General features: G+C 45.3%; 1 protein-coding gene across 2 annotated transcripts in view; it reads left to right on the forward strand.

Moving 5' to 3' along the window:
* Positions 1 to 5,586: 5,586 nt before the first annotated feature.
* Positions 5,587 to 25,404, forward strand: part of LOC135244645 (collagen alpha-1(XIX) chain-like) — a 123,869-nt gene continuing 104,051 nt past the window's right edge. For both annotated transcript variants that reach the window (XM_064317106.1, XM_064317107.1), the window contains exons 1-9: positions 5,587 to 5,726; positions 7,360 to 7,484; positions 10,445 to 10,516; positions 11,003 to 11,102; positions 17,383 to 17,506; positions 17,757 to 18,032; positions 19,170 to 19,250; positions 19,421 to 19,540; positions 19,925 to 19,987. In XM_064317106.1, coding sequence (XP_064173176.1) covers positions 5,725 to 5,726; positions 7,360 to 7,484; positions 10,445 to 10,516; positions 11,003 to 11,102; positions 17,383 to 17,506; positions 17,757 to 18,032; positions 19,170 to 19,250; positions 19,421 to 19,540; positions 19,925 to 19,987 — 963 coding nt within the window. In that variant the 5' untranslated portion in view covers positions 5,587 to 5,724. The remainder of the gene's footprint in view (positions 5,727 to 7,359; positions 7,485 to 10,444; positions 10,517 to 11,002; positions 11,103 to 17,382; positions 17,507 to 17,756; positions 18,033 to 19,169; positions 19,251 to 19,420; positions 19,541 to 19,924; positions 19,988 to 25,404) is intronic.

Below are 25,404 nucleotides of genomic sequence, written 5' to 3' on the forward strand. Positions count from 1 at the left end.
GCATAGCTCATTTTGTTTTTTTAAATATATATATATATATATATATATATAGTAAATTATACTACCTATGGTTTATACAATAGTGTGCAACCCTTCAATAATAAATGAATAAATAAAAGTGACGATGCAATATCATTTGCAGTTTAATTAGCAGGTGTACCTGCGCAGCACAGTCAACATTTTCGTTTGGAATGAATTAAAGGCGAGGTTAAGGTTTGACCTGGATGGGCCAAATTTTCAGTTTTTTTCCATTGTGTTTTCCATTCTTCGTTTACACCCGCCCGCTACTCACATATTTGAATTGCAGGCCCATCAAGCCGAGAGAAAGGGGGAACATCATACATTTTTTGTATTGCAAATAATTTGATCGCATGTTGTTCATGCCCTACTCATGATGACAGTGGCATAGATTTGACATAAGACAAAGTTTAAGAATTTTTTCGTTGACAGTCCTTCCAAGGAATTAAAATGGCACCAGTCTTCTCCTAGCTTTGCATTTACCATTGCAGAGGTCTTTGACTGTGTCACCACACAGGAATGGAAGCACGCGTCATCAAATGAGCTATTCAGAATTCACACTGACCCAACTTAACACCAAGGCAATTTATTACATTAATATTAGCCAAAATATGCATACAAAAATAATAGCATCTACTGTATTCATATTCTTATATGATATAAACGAATGTGATGGATCACATTTCCATGGACATTGTGAATAATACAAACAAGCCAACCAAAGCTTACAGGAAAGAATAGGGGATTTATTCTGGATCCCAACATGGAGTGTAAGTCGTGTGGTCTGTTATGTCAGCAAACAGGGGCCTGATATGCACAGGGGGTCAGTCATGTACATTGTTTCAGAGAAGCTTTGATGAAAGATGAGCTTGACGTTGGCCAACAACCCTATTAATAGGCGCGTATGTACCATATTTCAAGGCATATTTGGTTACATTAATTAAGAGCGCGGTTTTTATTTTATGCACTCATTGATCAGAACACACATGGGAGAGAGACAATGCAAGAGCGAACGGCGAACATGCCCCCCAGCCTCCCGCTTTGTTGCGTCTTTGCGCTTTTTTGAATTCAGCTTTTATTCTGCAACTCACAATATGGACGCTTTACCATCCCCCGAAAGCGAATAGCACTCTTTTATGTCCCGTGTTTACAAATGTCTGGGCTTCTGAAGCCTCTCATTCACGGAAGGACAAATCGCAAGCCAGCGTTCCTTGTGTTTGTACGGCACTTAGCTAAAACAAAGCGAGCTTTTCCGCGGTATGCTTCTCAGAAGCCGACCATATGTCTAGTCACGTGCCACACGGCGTAGTACCTTCAGCTCTCTCTCACGCAACTGACTCGAGTCATAAAAAAATCTAATCTAATGCATAACAATGAGGAACTTAATGGGTAAACAGAACACTGAGTGCTCTACAAAATGGATGTGTTGAAGTGCAACAGGATGCAATATAATTATGTCTGTTACAATCAATTTGGATAATATTGTGAGTGATGTTATATACAATTAACTGACCAAAAATTACATATTACTTTTCAAAATTCCCAGACAGCTTACAGAGGTGCATGCCTTATATAAAAGGTTTTCTTGACCAGGAGACTCAATGTAAAATAATTAAAATGAGATGTGGCCAAAAAATAAAACAAAATAAAATTAAATGTAGAAACGTATATGTAGAAACAACTTATTAACTCCATCCTGGTGCTTGGAATTGTTAAGAGACACAAAGAAAATAGCATGTGGTCACAGATTACTCTGTTGTTGAGCGATTATGAACTTGGGTTCTTCACCAGTAGTATTGCCACTGACATGTTCCAGTGACAGAAATAAAACATCCTCAGCTCGGAATTGAGAATTCAGTTGAAATTTGGCACATTACATCTTATAGTTCTGAAAGGAAGTAAGAGCATATCCAGGCGATTCATGGTGAAGCACCTGCACTAGCAGTGTAGAATAACTGACAACGGACTGGACCTGTAACTCAGAGGTTGCAGGATTGATTCCTGTTAAGCGCACAGCTCTTGTACCCTTGAGCACGGTACCGTATATAATCTGAATTTCTTCAGGAAATATCAGGCTGTATAAATGAACCAAATGTTATAAAACAATGTAAACTATGTGTGTCGCTCTGGATAAAAGCATCCACTGAATGCGTAATTGTTGGCATATGTCTGTGATTGCCTTTTCTTAGCCTTCAGCTCTTCAGTGTTCAAGTTTCACAATGTCTGATTTAAAGACTGAGACATCATTAAAGCACTTTCTTTGTTGTCTGACATCATGTAAAATACAGTATAAATAGTATAAAGTACACGTGAATCATAACACACCACGGCAGACACATACTAATGTGACTATTGGCAATGGTGCAGGGATTTAAGTGGAACTCCGACTTGGTGACAATGTGGGCTGCGGAATGAAATGACTCCAAAGTGGTATTGCAGGAATGTCGTCTCCTGGCCAGGGAAGCAATGCGGAACTGGACGACCCAACCGATTCTACTTTCACGGTGAGCCCGGGTCGTAGCGACCCCCAGTCAGGCCCATACGAAGCGCCTCACGGCTGCCGGACGATGAAGCCGCGTTTCACAACACACTGAGCTCATTGTTTTCCAATCCGGCCAAATGTCTCGCGTGTTTCCGAACGTGTTTTGCTTCGACGACAGAAAACTGGAGCAGTGTGTCAGCTCTGGATCACGGTAGTCTCCAAAGGGCCAGCCCCATTTTAACAGCATTTCGAGTAAAAGACCAGAGCCGTGCGATTGTGTCTTTATGGTGTGACCGAGCTCGGTGCAGTAGGGTTATATGTGTTGTTGTGACTGAAGTGCTATGAGTTCAGACTCTATGGTGTGAGTAATGTGGCTTCGGTGATGTGATTGACTTATAGAGGCTTTGGACTTAAATGTATGGCAGGACTGTTTTGTCCACTATGGATTTAGGCTAGGGGTGGGATGTAATGACAAGTTGATTTGTCCCTGCGTTTAATAGAGTAGTCTTTTTTTGGGGGGGGGGGGGGTGCTTTGCAGCTGCGGTTCTGTTTAAAGGCTTCACAAAACATTTTCTCCTGCTTTTTGTCTGAGGGAACACCTGGACAGTTCAGGCTTTTTTCCTTGGCAAAAAAATAAAAGATTTACTGCTTTCAAAGGAAATGTAAGCCATTTAATAATCATATGGAAAATGCTCTAACATTACACTAAAGTGCTTTTAAATGATTTCACCATTAAATGCAAAAAACAGCACTTTAATTTTACTTCAAGAAAATAACAAAAGCATGTCTAAAAGCTTGATAGTAATTTTTATCTTTTCTTATAATAGTCAGAAGTTTCTTATGAAACTCAATTTTTCAAGTTTTAGTTTAAGTGTTTCAGTGAATAGACTCAACTTCTAGTTAGCTAGCTTTAAATCAGCCAGTCTGAAATGAATACAAAATATGAAGCCATTATTTGTATGATATTTATAATATCTATATAATGAATGATGTTACTTTTGACCCAACATAATAGCATATTAAACTTAAACATACACTAACTAATAACCAACGTTACTGCGACGATGCTAGTTATTTAAGCAACATTGGTGAATAGAAACATTCATAATAACTTTATTAATTTGCGATTTAATGCTAGTTTTTCAAAACATTAAATGTGTTGAAGCTTGTAAAATTTCTCTCAACAATTAACATGTAACCGTCCAGACCCACTGCGCAACTCACTTCCGCAGGCACATTTTAGCTGGCACCACCTGCTCATGCGTCCCACAAAACGTCCCTCAAAGGTTGTCCGTGAGTGAGTGAGTGAGTGAGTGACCACAGTTTGCCATGCATAGCCCACGGCTGCAGTTCCTGCGCGCCGTGGGAGAAAGATTAAAACTGAGGAGCGGGCCTGGGACAGCTTCTCTACTGCTGCCAATGGCTGAAGAAACCAGCCCCAGCTCCAGAACTTTACCTGCCATTGCTGAGCGTTCCCCAGACAGTTCTGCTGAATGACCTGGTTGGATTCACTTTACAGGTGTACCAATTTGGCTGGCTTGTTCTTACTCTTTGCTATTACAGCTGGACGTTATAAATAGCTTGGCTAGGATAAATATAGTGAGAGATTAAGGATAGCAGTGGTACACAAAGGTATACTTTAACTAAATTGTTTTTTCATGATTTTCGGGGGTAATACAACGGTAATTTCCGTATTGTTAGCGTTAATATCCTACTGTATATTAAATGTTCTCATCTGCAGTCTAAAAATGTGTTGCAGCATTTTTCCTTCCCGTTAATATTTCGCGGTTGTAACTTTTAGTGAGCAAATAGGAAGTCGGATATATTATGTTACAGCTCCTGCCTTGTGTGCGGAACTATTTCCCCCCTATTTAATAATTTTTACAAGTAATCACTTAAGAAGGCTCTTGACAGCAGGCTAGAGCTAGCGCATGACTAATATTTATTTATTGACTCGAACACCATTTGCTAAAGTAAACGATAGAACGCCGTCATTGTGATTAAAATGCGTACCAAATCGTTCCGGATTTAGGGCCAGGGTTTAGCGTTAGAGGTCAGAGATCGAATGGTGATAATTTCTATAACAGTCTCTTGCTTGCAGCCAGATATAGGCTACTCCTCACCATTCCTCATAGGAGGACATGCAAAGTCTATATTACGCACTGCCATGGTAACTCCAGATCTTAAGACACTGCCATTAGGTACAATAAGAGGGAAACTATCCACGGACACGGCAAATCTCAAACAGAACTGGAATTTACTCTTGGGTTTTCATTAGAAAAACTGTCACTATGTAGTAGGTATTTTATTGTTTGCGAACAGCATGCCGTACTTAAGCTACAGACTTTAAAGTTAAATAAATAAATAAATAAATAGTATTACTAATAATAATAATAATAATAATAATTGTTATTATCCAAAAGTATATACTAACAATTACTTCAGAGTTTAAAACCTTAAGGGAATCTTAGCCACCACGTTCCTTCAGAGATTGCGAAACATTTGCTTGTGGTATTTGTGTCAGCGGAGACTAAAATAGTATTAACTCCTATGGAACTATCTTCATGCAAGTTCAACTTTTAAATTGTCTTATTTCAAACGATCATACTCCGTTTGGAAGTCCACAAGGCCTGAGCGTCCGACACTAAATGACTCACCTGCTCTCTAGAAAATGTAGGGAGAGTTAATATATGTTGGAATATTTAACCAATTATCAGATTGTCCTTGAACGCAGACGCTTATGCATTGCAGACTACATTACAATTACGACACTTTTATTTCACATTTTACAATAGGCTACACAATCGTGTCTACAGATTACATAAACTGTGTACGAACGGGCTACTTTTGGACACGTGCGCGTTATACCTGACCGACCATACCACCAAGTCCCGTTTCTCATTGTTGAGGACAAGCGCGCGACTTCATAAATATTGCCTTAAAAAACGAACATGTTATTACCAGGACACGTCTATGTTATGCACATTGTGAAGAAGGTCCAACTTTACTATCCTTATTGCCTCTGTCGGTAGCGGTCCTCGCCAGTGTATTTTAGTAATGAGTGGGAGGGTCAGTCGGTGAGACTAATAAGGACAGAGATGCAGTTGGAGGTCCCATTCTCACGTTTTATTTCTAGTCGACTTTGGATTCGCAGCTGACTTGAACATGTGTTCATAACCCCTAAAGGATTGTTTTTTGTGCTTTGGAGGAAACTTTCACGGGATATGTAAGTATCTAAGGATGACTTGAGTATTCTTGCTTTCGCATTCAGCGTAGCCTCATTAATCGATTTATGGACATCATCTTCTGCAGTGCTCCTATGAAACAACAGCGCCGGCTGTAAGGGAACCGCGTGAATGCGGATTGCAGTTGCATGCCTTTAAAAGCTTGTTAAACTGAAAAGGCACTTTTTATTAAGTCTTGTGCTTTCTGAAGATAATATATTGTAGGCAAAGACATTGCGCCGGGCGCTTTGATTTATGAACATTCCGGTGGGAAGGAAAACACGTCCGCGCACTGTGACACCTTTCTACTGCGGCTGATCTTCCTCTTCTGAACACCGAAAGCCAAAACAGGCTGCCCGAAAGGAAAACTGGGACACAAGCCGTAAAAGCCCTTAAAGATACCACGTCCGGTAGTCGGGACATTAAGAATAAAACACAACAGAATGCAAGCTGATATAGCCAATTGTCACCAGCTACTTGATTGAGACCGATTCACTGGCCTGAAAAATGAAAAAAAAAATATTATAAACAAGCAAAGAACAAACCAAAACGTGCTAAATTTCAGAACTACAGACTACTACACTGCGTATTTACGCAAGTTTTTTGGCGCTGGAATTATTACTGGTCCCGTGCTATAACTTTATTTATTTATTTATTTGTTTAGTAAATAACCAATGGCACTTTTCATCCTCTTCCTATTTGGATGGCAAATGAACTGCGAAGTAAACTTATCCGTAGCGCGGATCAAGTGATAGACAAGACTTCGGAATGTCTGGCTGCTCTCCTTTATGAGTACCATTTTAGGGGCGATGTCCACGTGATCCTTTAATCACTAGCCTATTTATTAATGGGATCGCAGCGCTGGTCTGAAACGGTATCACAGCAAATCCCTATTTTGGGTTCAAGTTCAGATAGAGGGTCAACAACCCCTGGTCAGCGAGAGCGAGTTGAAGCTATGAATGAATAACCACGCACGGGTTGTATTCATAAAGAAAGTCTTAACTGGTGCCGATTTTACCCCATCAACTGTTAACAAGTTACTATGTTCAGCTGAAGTGTAATGGTTAATGTAATGGTACATTTAGTCTATATACTGAAAGCAAGTAAATTGACTGAATACACTACAATTGATGTGCTGTTCGTTTTTTTGCTGGTGACTTTCGACATTGTTTAGCGATTACTGCCATTCTGGACCGGAGATGATTCAGCCTAACGGGTGAAATGTAAAGAAAAAGAAACACTTGACGGCGTGTTTGACGTGACACACAACTGTCATTCATAGTGACGGCATGGGCGCTGTATATTCGGTCACGTGTTTTACGTCTGTTCGGGCGACTTCATCCCACGGACGTTACTTATCTCTAGCGTTCGAAACGAAATTGAATAAGCCTACAGGAAGAAAAAAAAATTATATATATATATATATATATAGAGAGAGAGAGTATAGTATAGTATACTATAGTATAGTACAGTAAAGTATATGGTGTGATACAATTAAGCTAGAATACAAATTCCTCATGAAAATTATTTTATGTGAAGATCCCAAGCGCAGTAAAAATGAATGAATGAATGAATGAATGAATGAATGAATGAATAAATAAAAGGACTTATTGGCACCCTTTCATTTATTTGTAGGCGTCCAAGAGGCCATTTGGCATGCGCCAGAGAAGACATGTGTCACCTGCTCAGATGGACTATTTTTCTCTGGATTGTTAGCGCCATTCCTTTTACATTTGGAATGGCGGTCAGCGAGAGAACAGGTATGTATGCTGTCAATGGTCCGACAGGACAGTTGCGAAGCAGACCTCGGTCTCCCCTGTTACTTTATAGGCTATGGAAAAAAGCTTGGAACTGTGGTTTCAATGAATGGTCCAGGCTGTTAGCCTGCATTAAATTATTTCAGGTAGCGCTGTGTTTGAATCACAAAGCAGTTCCATAATGTAATTTGGTCAAATGTGGCCTGTATGCACTCGTATATGAGCACCCCTATCTGGTCACAGAACTTTTTGTAACTAGTTCAGCGTCACCCATTTCTCAATTACAAAATGCTACATAGGAAAGCACTACAGAGGGTTCTCCATGCCTCAGATCAGAATACTATGGAGGAATCCATATGCTGCATGTTAAAATCCCATGTAATCCTATAAGTGAAAAACCTTTGTTCAATATGGGAGCTAGATCATGGCTACAACACCATTTTTGCATCCCTGCATATTTCAGCTATTTGGATCTTGCTCATATAGCTAGCTTCAGCTCTGATTGGCCCCCAACTCGGCTAGTGCTGCTCAGCGTCTCTCGGACTTTCAGATACCTGCCCTCACGTTTTCAGAACTGCCATAGAGCAGTTTTGCCGCTCCTGTTCACAGTCTGCAAACAGCAATCATCAATTATGGAGACTGGATGTGTTGTGTTGCCTTGGAAAGGAATAATGTTGCTGGCATGCTTTGAAATCTTAGTGCTAACAGAATTAATAGCCTTTTGGACACAAACTCAACATCCTGGTGTCAAAGGACACAATTCACTAATTGGAAGACAGAGGGATTGATTTTCTGCCTGTCACCGTGCACATTAAACACACATAAATGAATGAGTCAAGCTTTCTGTGGCTTTAGTTTGTTTCATTTTATTAGGCCTTCTGTGGGTTTCATTCTGTCCCTTTTACACAGGCATCCTTTCAGTGCTGTCTATTGTGCATTGTGAGTTTTTAATGTCAGTGGACTAGGACAGAGTGAGTTGCATCCAAGAATACCCTCACGAAAAAATTTCTAACCTTTGTGCAAAAACCACACGCGATCACCCAACATAGGCCATTTCAAGGCACATGTCTTGTTTTCACATGTGAAAATCGTAGTTCACGTTTTAAAAAGTCAGTGAGGTGAAAATGTGAAGATGCAAATGTGACCCGTTTTATTTTATGTGTAAATGTTCCGTCACATGTGAGAAAAGCCAATAATATGTGAAAATGTCCAGTTCACATCCAACATTTTCTTTTCACATTGTTAAATTCACTTGTGAAATTGTGATTTTCACGAGTGAAATGGTCAATTTATCATGTTATTTTTTCATGATAGGCACTGGCACTGGAATGAGATTTACAGCCTGCACAGTAAAATGTTTACTTTTAATTAAACCATAACAGTGTTAATTCAACTCTTAACAGATAACATTTGGTCCCACTCTGAAATGTGGGACAGAATGTTATCTGTTCAGAGATGAAGTAACACTGTTGGAGTTAAATTAATGCTCGGTATGTTACCGTGTGTTTACAGCCACACACTGTGAATAGATAGGTGCCGTTATGCTTCCAGGTTTGAGAGCAGACTTCAAATGATTCTGAAATTATGCAACTACAATCGCATTTCTAGCTTTGGTTGTTTGCTCATGCAAGTCTAATTCACAGTCACTCCTGTGGAAAACTTGAACGAGCATTTCAAACACAAATGAAGGGATATGACACTAGTCCCGGAATATCTGGGCTGAAGCTGTTGTACTGGGCCCATATAATCTACCTCCCCTTGTGTTGTTTCTTTTGCTTGCGAGTGAGTGTGTGTGTGTTTGTGTTCCCTCAGTGTGAACACGCTGTCTGTGGCTCATTTTAAAATGAAGCTGACCAGAAGCCCCAAAAACAGGTGTCTGGATGGATACCCTTAGGGGTCCGTGATGGAGCGAACTGGAAAAACGTTTTATTTTTCCTCTTCATAATATTTAGTTTATATTTCCGTAGTTCATAAACTATGCATTTTGGACTTTCAGATAATCTGCCAATATTTATATTGTACTAACATAGATCCATATATCTATATCCATAGATAGTCTTAAGTAGATCCACGATCTAATGACATCTCAAACTACACATGCATCCATGTACAGGTAATGAATATATGAATGGAAATACAGCAGCAGATCCAGCAGTGAAGGGTTCTGGTGGTTCTGTAATGGGGTGGGGTGTGGTATCCGGACCCGCTTTGAGTTTCCAGGCGAGGTCAACTTCAGTCGTTACGGTTCTGATTGATCATCTTCACCCCCCCCCCCCCCCATTAAAGCATTTATGTCCTGCAGCGAGGGGTGTTACTCGAGGTGGCTAGACCCCCATCCACAGAGGAGGCACCCCGTTGTTTAAGGAGCACGACGTGGACGCTGTCCTTATTTCACGGCCTTCTCAGTCACCAGATCGGAACCCGACGGAGGATTTATGGGATATTATGGAACTGCGCCAGAAAAGAGTTTTCCACTTCCATCAGTGAAGTGTGATCACCCAGCCAACACTGAATGGTCCTCACAATGTTACTGGAATGTTTTTGCCAATGTTATAACACTGCCACTACACGGCAGTAACATTGTGAGGACCGTTGAATGACTTTCTCCTGGAAGACCTTCCATAGAATTCCAGATGCTGGTAGACTGTGTTCCATGGCATATACAGTCTCAACTATTTTCATATGGTGGGCTGACACCTCAAGTGACTTTATATTAATGTTTTCATTTGTTCTTCACTGCTTTAATGTGCTACTGTGCGAATTAGCCGCTGTACTGTAGCCTGTAGTAGCCTTTTTACCGATGCAGGGCTCGTCAGTCCATAGGGCAGCAATTTCAGGGAGAGAGTTTGAGATTAAAAAACTTGTGAACCCCTGAGGTGAACTGCTGATGATAGTCCACAGAACAGCCTGTGGTGCCATTTCACCTTGTCTTAACGTGTAACCTATATATATTTGATTTGCAGATGATTCATGCCCTAATTTAAGAATAGAAGAGAGCCGGTATGTCCAGGGTCTGCGGCCTTATGAAATCACAGGTAAGTTTAGATTTCAATTTTTATTTCAAGTTGAAAAAAAATTGTACAATGAACAAAAATGTTGAATGTAATAACATAACAGAAGTGCAATTTTACTTCGGTAAAAGCTATATGCTCATTCACAGTAGCATTTCAACCAATCCATATCCTGAGAGTTATGGCTTAAAATATCAGACGGGACTGATGCCCAGTCCTTGGGCAAAGAGCTATACCTTCCAGGTTACTGTATATTTTGGTCCATTGACATGTAAAACTGAAAGGTCATTCAGTTTTCTCCTTCACAGAATTCCTACTGCAATCATCATAGTGCTGATTTCATGCAATGACATTATTTGTCTGGGGGGGGGCGGGGGGGCGGGGAGGGGGCATTCAGTCTGCAGTGGAAGTGGTGAGCAGCTTGTGGGCTGCAGCCTTTGGGGAGTGCTCTCCCAAAATTAGATGTGTGCCGTGTTACTGCTGATGCGTTTTCACTTCCTGTTTTTGCAGGATTTGATTTGACTGAGAAGTTCCTGCTCCGAAAAGGGACAGTGACCGAGGACCGGCCGTCCTTCCGTTTGGGCAGCACGCCCCTCATCAAGCCCACACAGTGAGTGGAGGCGGGGCACGTCCGTGACAGATCGTCTTCGTTCGGGGAAATGAATGTGCAAAACTGGGGTTCAATAATGAGTGGAGGCGGGGCTTGTCCTTGACAGATTGTTTTTGTCTCGGGGAATAAATGTGCAAAACTGGGGTTCAATATTTGAGGGATGTGTTGGTTTGGATGGTTTTGACTTTGCCCTATTAGAAATACACATTCAAAAAGACGCATGTGTATGTTTTCAAAAGGGCCAGGTAAAGTCGCCACCTCCGACATATACTGAACCCGAGATTTGCACCACAAATACATGTAAATGATTTTCCGTTCACCATAGCAATGGCACAACAAGCAGCTGAAACGTATTAAAGTTTGACGTGTCATTTCCTGTCGTTGCACGATGCGACATCAGTAGTGCATTTCCGTTTTTTTTTTTTTCCACTGTGGTTAGCCCTGTGGTTTGTTGGCCTGGAAATGCAAGCTAGGGCTGGAATATCTTTCCAAGGAGTACTGTACCAATGTCCAAGGAGGGGGGGGCGTCACTGGGGGCGCGTTCATATATTAAATGGCTGATTTCAATCCCCGCGCGAAATAACCCCCCCCGTAGCCGATGGAGCGTCCGAGATTGGACGAGGTGCCAAGCTGATATTGTGTTTCAGCGGTGCAAACTAATATTTTCTCAGGGTGTTGGTTTGCCCGCGGCTCGGCTCATATCCGGAGGAAAGAGGCAGACCTTTAAGAGGGGCTCCTGGCAAGTTGACACGAGGTGGTCCGCGTACCAGTGCCCCTTAAGAGATCTTTCCATCTGGGCCTTGATAATGAGGGCAAATGGCAAGCTGAGACCTGAGAAGAGCTGAATGGGGGCACCGCTTTATGGACGGAAAAATCTTGCAGGATGGAGGATGCCTTCCACTGCTAGCTAACGTTTCAGATGAAACTGAAAATTCAAAGGTGGGGGGGGGGAAATGTAGCAGGCAGCAGCGGCTGCCCAACGCTGTTCCTGGAGATCTACCGTCCTGTAGGTGTTCTCTCCAGCCCTAACAAAGTACACCTCATTCAATAGCTAGGACAGGGCTGCCCAACCCTGTTCCTGGAGATCTACCGTCCTGTAGGTTTTCACTCCAACCCTAACAAAGCACACCACATTCAACAGCTAGTGATCTCGATGTGCTGCTAATTAGTAGAATCGGGTGTGCCAATTTAGGGTTGAAATGAAAACCTACAGGATGGTTGATATGCAGGAACATGGGTGGGAACCACTAGCTTACAAGAACATAGGCTCATGGTCTTATGGTTATGTTTTCCTGTGTGTAGTCATGCATGTGACTTTCAAAGCTGAAATTTGCCCTGTGTAGTTATGCTATGTTTTTATCATGTCACGTCAATGCAGAGCTTTGTTTTGTGAAGTTTGGTTTGTATAAGTTTTGGCTGATGCGTAGCTCCGCTCTATATAATTATTTGTTTGTTTGTACCAATGCCTTAAGTGGAAGACAGAGTTTTGTCAAATGACCGTTGTTTGACTTGATACAGGAAGTGGTCTGACTTGAAATTTTACTTTGTATTGGTCTCAGTCTGGTATGCATTACAAGAGCTCGGTCTGGAATGTCATTACAATTTAGCTATGGATAATTAAAAATGAATCAGTCAATCAATTAATCAAGAAATAGATAGTCAATCATTACGGTCCTATTTCATGAACTCATGGTTCCACAGTGTTTTAGACCAGCAGCGTAAAATCAATGAATATTTGTTATGCAGAACATTTTAGAGTAAGGATTTTGAAGGAACCTAAACAGTGAACTCGTGGCTGGCGAGCAGGTGTTGCTCTTTAGGTCGGGCGTTGTAGACTCCATTCTGTGGGTTGACACTGCCCATGTAAAACAACTCTCCCTCCCCCTGGGGAGGAAGGGTAGTATTTTTAGACTTACACAACTGTAAACACACCGTCCCAGCTCGGGGGCTAGCGAGCTAATCGGCATGGCGGGTGATTTGCGATCTGTTTCCCCGGGCGAATCCAAAGCAAAGCCTCAACGGCGTATCCGCTTCCCCCTCGGCCCGTGGGCCGCCCCCCCCAGTGCCAGAACCCTGCTGGCTTCAGCACCCTGTGCGCCCCGAATGGAAGGGGGAGGGGGGCCGGGGTGGAGGGGTGGGGGTGGTTGGGTTTGTGGGTGTAAGATCCCCGGAGTCTTTACCTCTAATTATTCGAGCGTGCTGACAGTTGATGGTGCTCGTCAGCTGAGGAGGTTTGGGTCGACTGGGGGGTGGGGATGGGAGGAGTCCGCCCCTCCCGCCCTCTCCGAACTCGAAACATCTCTCACTTTGCCCCCAGGAAATGGTGCTGGGCTCTCCTTTCACGGTTCTGGCTGCCGCCCAGCTTCCCGATTGATTCCGTTACGGGCCGAGGGAAGTCCGGCTCCTTCCCCAACCCGCTTTATAGGAGACGAGGGATTAGGTCAGATCCTGCCTTCCGAAATTAACCCCCCTGAGTTTATTTTCCACCCCTAAATTAAATTTCGCCGTCTGTCGACACGTTCGCGCTTCTCGCGACCGGCGCTATTTTTACGAGCGGGGGCCAGAGCAGAGCACCTGTGCCATGTTGTTGTTTTGTTTTTGTTTGTGTTTTTTTTTCGTTCGACCCCTGCCGCCGCGCTGAGCGGTTCTGACATGTGGCTGCCGCGTCCCGGCCGTGTTGCGTCGCGTGTTTTCGTCGGCTTCTTAACACCCCCCCCGCCGGGCACATCGGTGACACTCAGCGTCCGTTACCAGGAACCGAGGAAGCGAGCTGCCGTCGGATTGCCCGGGTTGCCGTTTTCCCCCACGTGCTCGTATCCCCCTTACCGAGAGGATTAAGAGCACAGAAAAAATGTGATGACTTCAGAATATCCACTTTGCTGCTAGATTCCCTACCTACTTTTTTTATTTTATTATTCCTTCCCCACCAACTTCAACACCATTTCTGATATCGCTTACTTTCAGAGGGGTTGAGGAAGCCGAACTTTTGGGCCGGCCCTAATTGCAGCTTCGGTCACGAGTGTATGGTCTGCTTGATGCTCCCGCCCTTGAGATGCCAGGCACGATGGCAAGAAGCCCAATTAAAATCTTCTCCGGTTGCAATTAGCCATGCGTCCCTCTTTTGTGTGTTTTTGTAAGCGTGCGCTTTTAATGAGATTAGAGCTTAAGGTCAGGAGTCAAGTTTTTGAGAAATCTAAATCTATTCACAAAGCACAGGAGATGCAAAGGAAACGTTTACACACACACACACACACACACACACAGATGCCGGTGCATGCATGCGCACCCGCACACACACACGCACACACACAGACGCCGGTGCATGCATGCGCACCCACACACACACACACACACACGCACACACGCCGGTACATGCATGTGCACACACACACACACACACACACACACACATATGCCGGTGCATGCATGTGCACACACACACACACACACACACACAGATGCCGGTGCATGCATGTGCACACACACACACACACAGGTCTGACTTAATTGACTTGTGCATCCTTCTTTACGCACAGACGTCTGCCTGCTGAACCACGGGTCATTAAGTCTTAAACACCTCTGACCCCAAAAGGTCCCGAGGGTCACTGTCTGTGAACTCACCCTCTGTCCAGAAAATCAAGGGCTTTTTTTTTTTTTTTTTCACAAACTCTCCCTGTCCCTGGAGTGACCACACCAGTACACTTCTTAGTAAAAAAAAAGAAACGGTTCTGGTGAGGGATACAAAGTGAAATCATTTCCTCTTTAATTTTGATGTTGGCAGGGAGTTATTAGGGACTTGTGGGAGCATCCAATGTCATACTGGCAAACGTTAATCATAAGCCAACTGTAGACTTGTGTCCTCAATTTCTATTTATTTTATTCGGACACATGAAGTGAGAAAGCATTGTCCCCAGGTAAAAGTACCTCAGTTGTCCTTTGTCATGTGATCATGAACCCCTTCCCCCTCAGCCCCCCCCCACCCCCCATGCACACGCTTAACTTCCTTTCCCTCGCCTCTGTCCTCCCGACAGAAGCGTTTGATCCTGCTATGGCTTTAACCGGGCGCATATATCATTTTAATAATGCTCAGGGCCCCGGGCGGCGGCGGCGGCGGCGAGGGAGGACGTCGAGCAGGGATGATGTATTGCGGCAGAAACTCATTTCCAGACCTGTCTGTCTGGGGCACGGTTTCTCCCAGCAGCCCGCGGGGCGGCCGCCCGGCTCCGCGGCGCGGCTTTTTCGTACCCGTCAGGCGCCGCTCGCGGTTTTCTCCTCCTCCGCCGTCGTCGAAGAGTTCGCTCGGGTTCTTCCGCCGGCTGCAGTCCCCTCAACGTGCGAGCAGGGCTCGAACGAGACAAACGGAGGCAAGTTCGGTGTCTTTCGAGGAGGCAGAAACGCCTTCGTATCTGTCCGTTTCTTGAAATTTAAGCAGAGCGCTGTTCTCTGAAGCCCACACTGTGGCGTCTTTGTGGTTCTGGAGGCCCAGGTTTTGCGGTGCGCAAGGCTCGCATTTGCATTTCCATGAATATGGAGGACATTTTGAATGCTTTGAAAGTTTGTAGCTGAACTTACTCATTGGAAGGAACATGAATTGTGTTGACACTCAGCCGTTTTCTGAGAGAAGGCACACTCCTCACACAGAAATCATGGCTTTTTGTGTTTGGCTTACAGGTATTTTTTTCCTGATTCTCTTATCAGTATAAACCGTGGATTATTTGCTGTAGCGGTTAGGGTCACAGTGTGCTGTAGAAGATAAGAAGATGCATTTAAGGAGGTTGCAAGTTAGATTATATGGCTGGACAGTGATGTTGAACTCTTTGATATCAGAGAATTTAAGTTCAATTGCTACAGGAAATTATCCAGTTGTATAAATGTGTACTATTTAGAAAATAATATCTATGAATGTAAATCACTCAATATTTAGGTATTTGGTAATGAACAAAATAGTGGACTAAATTTAGTCCTTTATTGGAAGTATGAAAGTAAACTAACCCAATACATTCAAGATATGGATCGATATTAATTCGGTTTTGCTTTTATATCACGAGTACACTAAAGAAAATTAGGCATGTTGAATAAATCATAACTGACATAAAATCAAAACATTTTTAATATGAGCATCCATTATATGAGAGCTGCAGTCTGCTAAAATAATTAACCTTATTATATTTAAATATGTTGCTTTGCCTGTAGTCTAGGCCTGAAAAACATACAGTCATATCCTGCACCATTGTAGTCTACATTGTTTTAACTTCTTTTGTTATGCTTTTTGTAATGAATTTTGGAAATTTGGAAATGAAACTTTTTAAAACAGAAAGGTAATTTAATCACTGAATTTGTCTGATTATTTATATTTTCTCCAAAAAACAAGACATGTCACAATGAGCAGCAGCAATGAGTCAGACTATTGAGAGGGAAACTGACTCCATTGACAGTCCCTGATTTACAGCCAAGAAGAAAGTATCGAAGGTAATATTGAAATATGATTTTGAAATATTCTGCTAATCCCACTGTCAAATTCAGACTGACCTGCTCAGTGGCAGGATGAATAGTCTGCATAGGGTCTGGGGTGATCAGACAGGGGGATAGAACGGCATAGAACTGTTTGGAGGCTAAATTGCATCCCTCGATTTGCAATCAGGGAGACAAATGGGAACACCGTGTAATGTTTCAGCTGCCTGTTTGAGTGTGGAGTCGAGTAGCGGTCCGGGAGCTCGTAAGACCAGGGCTGCCAGTTCAAATCCCAGGTGTCACAGCGCTGCTGTTCCCCAGGGTAGAGCTCTTAGCCTGAGGAAAATGCTAAATGCTTCAGTAAATGCCACACCGAGTGAATACATCACGCCAGAGGCATGTGCAGTAAGTTACAATGGCTAAAGGTGTCTCGTGCAGCACTGTAGTGGTGTGATTACTCAGTCTCCCACCCCACGCAAATGTCTGTTTAAATATATGAAGGCCGTTCAGGGAGGCCGTGGTTAGATTATGTGCCCCCCCCCCACCCCCCCCACAGGCCAGCATCCATCACACCCACTTGCGTTTCGAGTGTGCCGGTGATCGTACTCCGCGCGCGTCGCTCTCCATCTTTTCCCGATGCCGTGTCTCACCACAGCTCCCTATCTCCATCTGTTCGCTTTACTGCCGCTCATCTCTCCTGCAATCTGTCTCTCCACCTCTCCGTCTCACCGCCTCTCTGTTTCTCTGCTCCTCCGTCTCCCTGCAATTCATCATTCCGGCGCTCTCCGCCGCTCCCTCTCCTAACTTCCCGTTTTCTCGTTTGTTTCAGGTTCGTCTTTCCCAACGGGCTGCCGGACGAATACTCGCTGGTCGCCATATTCCGCCTGCGAAAGACCACCAAGAAAGATCGCTGGTACCTCTGGCAGATTTCTGACCAATCGGGAGGCTCGCAGGTAAGGAGGACCGACCAATCGGGAGGCACGCAGACAGGGCAGACGTCTGTGCGAGAGGTTATTTTGTTTGCGCCGAGAGAACTGGCTTGGGAACTGGAATCTTATTGTAAAGCTGCCATTTTTCATAAAGAAAATAGCTTCTATGGTTCTTTCAGCGCTGTCCAGTAGCCTCGATGCAATGTTTATGCATGACCTGTTTGGTCGCACTTTGTCACAAACAGTTTTCTCCGTCCCTCCCACCCCCGCGTAGGTGTCCGTCGTCGTGGACGGCGGCAAGAAGACGGTGGAGTTCTCGGCCCGGGGGCTGCTGAAGAACAACCTGCACTACACCTTCCGGAGCCGGGACCTGCAGTCGCTGTTCGACCGGCAGTGGCACAAGCTGAGCGTGACGGTGCAGGCCAGCATCCTGTCCGTCTACATGGACTGCGCGCTGATCGAGCGACGCCTGACCGAGGAGAAGGACGCCGCGGGCTCCGCCGGGCGCACGCTCATCGCCACGCGCGTCGAGGACGGCCGCCCCGTGGACGTGAGTTTTTTTTTTTTTGCCGGGTCGTGGTCGGGGTACCCTTAAACAACAGCTCTGGCCTTCGGGGTACACTCAAAATGAGCCACAGCCGGGTCGTGGTAAGGGTACCCTTAAACACAGCCTGCTGGTACCTTAACACAGCTCTGACCTCGGTACCTTACGCTCTGACTGGTCCCTTAAACAACAGCTTGGCTGGTACCCTTAAATCAGCTCTGGCCCGGTACCTAAACAACGCCTGGGCTCTGGACTAACAACAGCCTGATCTGGTACACTTAAATCATACGACCGCTGCCAATCACTGACTGGGGACCTGCTGATCAAAACTGCTTAGCTTTCCGTACGATGGTATCAGCGAGTCACTGATAGTACCCAGAGGGTCGATTTGGGGATTTGCGAAGCTTTGCTTGGCCGTCGGCGATTTGCTTTCCAGTCGGTCCGCGCTAAACCGCGGCTGTGCGAGGTTCTGCCTATCTTTAGCCACAAACGGACAGCTGGGTCGTAAAGGAGAGTCTTTCCTGGTCCGCTGGTCTCACGAGGCCCCTGGGGGGGGGGGGAGCGGGTCGGGGGGCCCGGCGCTGAAGTGCCAGATGAGCGGCTGTCACCGTAAAACCTGATCCAGATGTTTAATCCGGCCCCCAGCCGTCCATCTCCATCGCTCTCTCAGGACGCCGCGCCGCCAGAGCGCGGCCAAGTGTTCAGACCGCCATTAAGGTGACGGACGGGTCCAAATTGGCGGGTCCGGGAACCCTCGAGCGGCTGAAAGCTGATTGGCCGGGGCTCAGCAGAACCGTCGCCGCGCCGACAGACGGCTTGCGTGCTAACAGCTGAAGGATTGCGGGCGGCGTTCTGGGGCGAAAGCTTCCGTCTCCGTTAAAGGACATCGCCGTGACGTTCTGGCGGTGTTTGACGGGGCTTCCACCTGGAAAAACGACCGCGCTAACGACCCGGTGATGTCATCGAGGCTGAGAGGCCGCCGGAGTGGCGACAGACACCTTCCGGGAGCCAATGACTGCCTTCGTACACATCCACAGACTGTATATCGTATGTCATACATCACGTAAACACGGAGTCCGTTTATATTAAACACCGCGGTTCTGTTAATGCTGAGATGCTATAGACGTTGCCTCTGTCCTACAGATTGAACTGCAGCAGATCCTCATCTACTGTGATCCCCGGATCGCCGAGAAGGAGACCTGCTGCGAGATGCCCGGCTCAACGGTAGGGCGCCCCCTACTGCCTAACGGCAGTAATACACCCCGGTGGACGGTGTAACCGGGTCATGAGCCAGCATAGCAGCAATCATGTTCCACCTTCATTTAGTCACAAGGGGAAAAACTGGTTCCAGACATACGTGTGTCCTTAATGTGAAATTGTTTTTTTGTTTGCAGTGCGCTCCGATGGAGTTTATGGAAGCCACGCCCCCGTCGCCGGTGACCACCCCCCTCCCGAGGATGCTGTCCCAGCAGGTGGTGCGGCGCGGGGACGCGTGCTACTGTCGGGGAGAGAAGGTAGGTCGGGGGGTGGAGGGGGGGGCTGGCGGCGATTCGAGAGGAGGGGAAGGAGACGAGGCACGGCGCGTTCTGAACACAAGCGAGAGCGTTCTGTTCCCGTCTCTCCCCTGCGTCTGCTCCCCTGGGCTGCCTGTGTGTACCGAGCGAAGCACAAATTAAAGCGCCAATTAAATCTCATTTACACCAGCTGTAATCAGAGAAATAACCCGGCCTGATCCCCCGGGGAGTGTGTGACAAAGCCTCGCTCTGATATCCATTAGAGGAGGGCACGCAGGGACGCCATGTTGCTTTTCTGTTGCATTTACGGGACATTTGTGAGGAGGCAAATGGGGATTTATGTGAGGTTTTATGTTTTTATCAACTTTATTTTTCCCCTTATAGGGAGACCAAGGGTTGCCAGGTTTGGAAGGACTCCCCGGGATAAAGGGGGATAAAGGCGACAAGGTATGAACCGCAGCAAAGTTTGAAGTTTTCTGTGAGACATGGCATGGACATGGAGAGTGTCCTGTTGCATTCCAAGAACAAGAGCCTTCTGTAAACTGCATGGGAGGCCAAGTGATTGAGCCTGTGGTGTGTGTGCGTATGTGAGTATGTGTGTGCGTGTGTGAGAGAGAGAGAGACAGAGAGACAGAGAGAGACAGAGAGACAGAGGGAGATAATGTGAGAGAGAGTATATATGTATGTCTATGCGTACATGTGTGTATTTGTGTATGTATGCATTTGACTGGGGCATAGTATTCGTTAGAGCACTGGATAAATCTTTTTCTCACAGAAAGACTTGGTGGGGAGGAGGGCAGGGGGGAGGGGTGGGGGGCAGTGGAAGGGGCATGAGAGGAATTCATTACAATGAACAGGTGCTGATGCGCCTATTAATGCCAGATGGCCTTTGAGGTCAGCTGCCTAATTGCCTCTGTGTGGTCTGGGTATGGACACATTAGTCAAAATGAGACCTTGTTTTGTTTTCGCTGGCCGCTCAGGAATTCCTTCAGAGTTCGGCTAAGACACCCACGCTCAATCACTGCACAGTAGGGCCCACTTAGAGGACCGAGGAGTCCGTTGTTTGTTTGGCTCAGCAGCCTGTGTGTACGCGCCTTCTGCGGATAAACTGTAAATCTGTTTGGCCTTGTAAACTTAATGCCGCAAAGTGACTTAGCTGACCATTATACAAGGCCCACTTTAATGAGGCATCATGGCTGGTATTGGCCTAGTATGCTGTTTGTATTCTTTAAAAATATGTCATAAAATTGACTCTCCTCCACAAATATGGACAGTAAGTAGACAGTGGCCTTTCCTTTGCCTTCCTGGAAATGGCTGTATTGCCGCAAAATATTTACGGGCCTCTCAAATCAGATCACTTTGTCAAACTGTGTACATTACTTAATGGAGTGGGGGAAACTAGAAAGATGACTTTCTCTTTATCTTCGGAGAATGAAATGAGGAGATATTTAAAATGGCCAATCTCTCGATCCTCCTTCCCAGCACTCCAGAACCACTGATTCTACAACTGGCAAAAAATAAGCCAACAAATTAAATGATCTTAACAAGTATTTTAATCTTTTTCTGTTACTTTTTTTTGCTAAATAAGGAAAAAAGATTGCCAGTGAGGTGACTCACTTTAAGATTTGCTAATGGAGTAAGACAATTTCACTTGACAAGCAAAAAGTAACTTCAAACAAGCTAACATTTTTTTTCTTGAGAGAGGGAAAAAAAGATTTTAAGTTTCATTACAAGACTAAAACAGACAGTGTTACAGGCAGACTTTTTGTTGCAGTGTAAACTGACTGGTGTACACTTTGTATTTGCATGTTCTTTCTGACAGCATTCTAACTCGCACATTCCGCATGTTCTGGCTTTGCAGTGCCAGAGTCAATCACAGACTTGAACAAATGAATACCAGCGGTCATGATGTAAAAGAATAATTAACGGACGTCCTGTAAGATGTCCATTGACCCCTCGGTCCTGGACTGAAGGCCAGTCTGGCTTCTGCTGTGACTGTTACTCTCTTGCGGGGTTCTTGGCGTTGTAGCGGCTCGTAAACTCTACATCCAATAAGGGCCAACTACTGTTGGACCCACTAATGTTCTCTGATAGCCTCCCCTGAAGTCTCCCATTGGCTGACACTAAGCAGCGGCGTGTCCGTGTGTCAGCCAGTTTGCAGAAGGCCGGGCAGGGGGGGGGGGTGGGGGGAGGCGGGACACGCCGTTCATCACCGCCGTAATCAGCTCACGTCCGATTCTGCCGAACGAACCCGGCCGTCCTGACCCCCGCGGCCGGGGAGCGGAGTAACCCTCGCCCCCTCCTCGGACTTGGGTAATTAAATGTTCCGGCCGCTAATTGGATCGGCCGTCGTTACTTCCTCAGCCGAGCGCGGGACCGAAGGCCAGTCGGACATCGATCTGCGGCGCGAGCCAAATTAAAGCTGAGGGTTCGCCACAGCCCCCCCGCCCCCCCACACGCCCCCCACCCCCACCGCAGAGTGGGTGGGGGCCACATAACTCAGGCGTGTACGTAGAAAAGGTGGTACTCGAGTGAAATGGATTAGCAATGCATTTTGAATTTTTTACATTTTTTTGGCTGGACCGCAACAGCGGGGGCCGGCCCCACAAACGCGAATGTCTGTGACTGACTGACTGAGTGACTGAGCGAGTGATGAAGTTACACCATTGGTCGGCCGAGTTATGAAGTCACACCATTGTGTTAGGTCCAGCCGTATACTAGGTTTTAACCTGGCCTTGTTGCTAATTTTATCAGTTGAAAACGTCTACAAGGCTTTGGGGGAAAAAAAGAAGTGTGAATCCAGGTGAGAAAGAGCTGAAGCACAGTAATCACTGTGATGAGTGAGCTTGTCTATTAACTGATCACGGGTGCAATGCTCGCTTACTGAAAGGCTACCATGCGGTAGGTTCTTATGACGGGGGGGCACAGAGGCTGCTAATGGCCAGGGCTGTGTTGGGGAGGAGGAGGGTCTGTTTGCGGGGGGGGGTGGTTGTGTGTGGAACCGTCCAGCACGCGGGTGGGCGGCCCGTGTAGGAATGTGCGACATGCCGGCACGCGGAGCGAAACAAGTCCCCGGGGGGGCGCCCCGCGGCTCCGGGTCAGCTCCCGTCAGGGGGCTCTGTGGCCCTGTGTAAGGCAGCCATGACATTCCCCCCCCCCCCCCCGCCCCACCCCACCCACCCCCGCACCTTTCCCTTTCACGGTTTTTAGAGAACTGACGCTCATTCAACAATCAGTCTCATTACACATTAGCAACGTATGTAGCTAATGCCCTTTTACAGATTAGCATTACTGCGTTATCCATTTACATACCTGGATGTTTACGGTACCTGCGCATGTCACGTTAAATACATTGCTCAAGGTTACAGCTGCAATGCCCTGCCCCAGTATGTGGCGTTGATAACTTTTTGGTGAAAGGGACAAGTGTCTCCACTTAGCAAAGGCCCTGATCTCTTGGTCTGTCCTGTCTGGGCGACTGTCGTACGCACAAGGCTTCATGAAATGTGTCTCAATACACCGGTCTGCTTGTGTATGCGCTAAATGCACTGAGCGCGACCACCTGCCGAGCATCAATTTGTAGTCACTCAGCTCCTAGAATAAGGTCCCTGATCTGAATGTATTTTCTCAATTATGGGCTGGATGGATTGAGACGTTTCCCTCCAGCGATAAAACGCATTAATCAGGAACTGAACGGGTTTTTCACAGCCTGCGAGATGTAGTCACTGGCTTGCCGAGGCTCCGTATTGCCAGCGCCGGTGATTCTCTCAGAATTACGATAACGCAGACCTCGAGCCCACCGTATACATAACATATTTCAGGCACTCTCGTTATTCCCCCTCCCCTGTTGCTCTGATGGAGGTTTACTGGAATAAAACACGAGGCGCTGGAGGATAAAAAAACTGGAATAAATGCATATGAAATGCACATGCGTGGAACATTCAGGGTAATTCACCCCCCAATGATTTTCAATAAGAAGACAAAATGAACATAAAACGCTATGAAATGGATCCAGGTTCTTCTGTGGCATAAAACCCCCAACTGAAGCTGAGTTAGAAGAATCACTGAGGGAGAATATGAAGTATTTGGAGAAGGAAGTTAGTAAAGTGTGCATGTGTGTGCGTATGTGTCTATGTGCGTGTGTGTGTGTGTGTGTGTGTGTGTGTGTTTGTGTGTCTGATTGTGTGTGTGTGTGTATGTGTGTGTGCGTGCGTGTGCGTGCATATGCATGCGTGTGTGTGTGTATGTGTGCGCATGTGTGTGCATGCCTGTGTGTGTGTGTGTGTGTATGTGTGCGCATGTGTGTGCATGCCTGTGTGTGTGTGTGTGTGTGTGTGTGCGTGTGTGTGCATTCCATAATTGAAAAGTATTACTTTGCTGGAAAAGATGCATAATTCATCAATAGCTTTTATTTTAGGAATAATGCAGCTATTACAGTGGCATAAAATTAAGTGTGCCTGCAGTTTAAACGAATGACTTCGGATCACGCTCTGCCAGTCTTGGGAATGGTGCTGTCTGCGCTGTCCCCAAGTATCAGCGCACAATACACGTTATTAATCTTACTTGGGAATGTCGACAGCTGTAATTAAGGCAAAACTGCATAACTCATAATGGCCGAAGAGATTAAAAATATCCGGCTTTTCAGTTTGAGATTAAGATTCACGTCCCTCAGCTGTTCACAGTGCTTAGGACTTATGAAAAATGGATGTATAGCCCAGCTATATATTTGCACATGACTCCACTGTGGGTGGAGAAAAATGAACTGGGCCATGATGTATCCAAATCGTTTCATATATTCATGAAGTACGTTTTTACCATTTGTTCGGGTGAAAGAAATGGAATAAAAAGAATTAGAATCTAAATGTAGACATTTTAATGGGGCCCCTTAAAGTTGCAGTTCACCCAAAGATTAAATTATTGTGTTTCCACTTACCCAGCGTACTCTCTATCCATCCACCTCAGTTTTGCTGAGATTTGACGAATATTCTCTGCAGCTCACCCTGATACAATGGACCTCAACAGACCCATTTTTTAAGGTGCTCAAAACTTACATTTCAAAATTCAATAGCGTGGTCTCTTTCCAAACATAATGCCACGGTTACTCGTGAACATCCACAGAACTTAATTTGTGCATGGTTTCATTGAGAACTACTTCTACCGAAGTACACCAACTGTATATATCCACGCAGTCTCAAAAAAAGCACTGTTACATTTTGTAGTCCTAAAACCCAGAAGTGAGGTAGCATTTTTGAGCCATGGGTTCCCCCTGCAGCTTTCCCATGCTTTTTTTTCCCCATAGGAAAACGTTATGCAGAAAATAAGGTCTGTAGCTAACATAAGCCTAAGCAAATTTCACGTTTTTGTTCTACAACATAAATTGCACTCTTTAATAATGAATTTTGAAGCTGTTATTTGCTTTAATAAAGTAAGTTGCTACCAAGTTACTATATTGAAACTACAAAAAAGGTTGCATTCCACGAACATCATGTAACCACCAATTCAGTTTCATACTGGTCTGCTACACGAGACCTTGCTCAGATATACACTGTTGGCATACCTCCATAGAAATAGTTCTCGATGAAACTATGCAGAAATTAAGCTCTGTGGATGTGTGTGAGTAACCGTGGCATTATATTTGGAAAGAGACATTGGTATTGAGTTTTTCGAATGGAAATGATCAGTGCATTGAGCACCACAAAAATATGATGTATTGAGGTCCGTTGTATCAATTTTAGCTGCAACGGATATCTAGAAAACTCGTCAAAACTCAGCAAAACTACCTGGATGGAGAGCTAGTACTCTGGGTAAGTGGAAACATACAGTACCTTAATTAATTTTTTGGGTGAACTGTCCTTTTAACCTTGCAG

The sequence above is a fragment of the Anguilla rostrata genome, chromosome 18 (assembly GCF_018555375.3).
Source record: "Anguilla rostrata isolate EN2019 chromosome 18, ASM1855537v3, whole genome shotgun sequence".
NCBI lineage: Eukaryota > Metazoa > Chordata > Actinopteri > Anguilliformes > Anguillidae > Anguilla > Anguilla rostrata.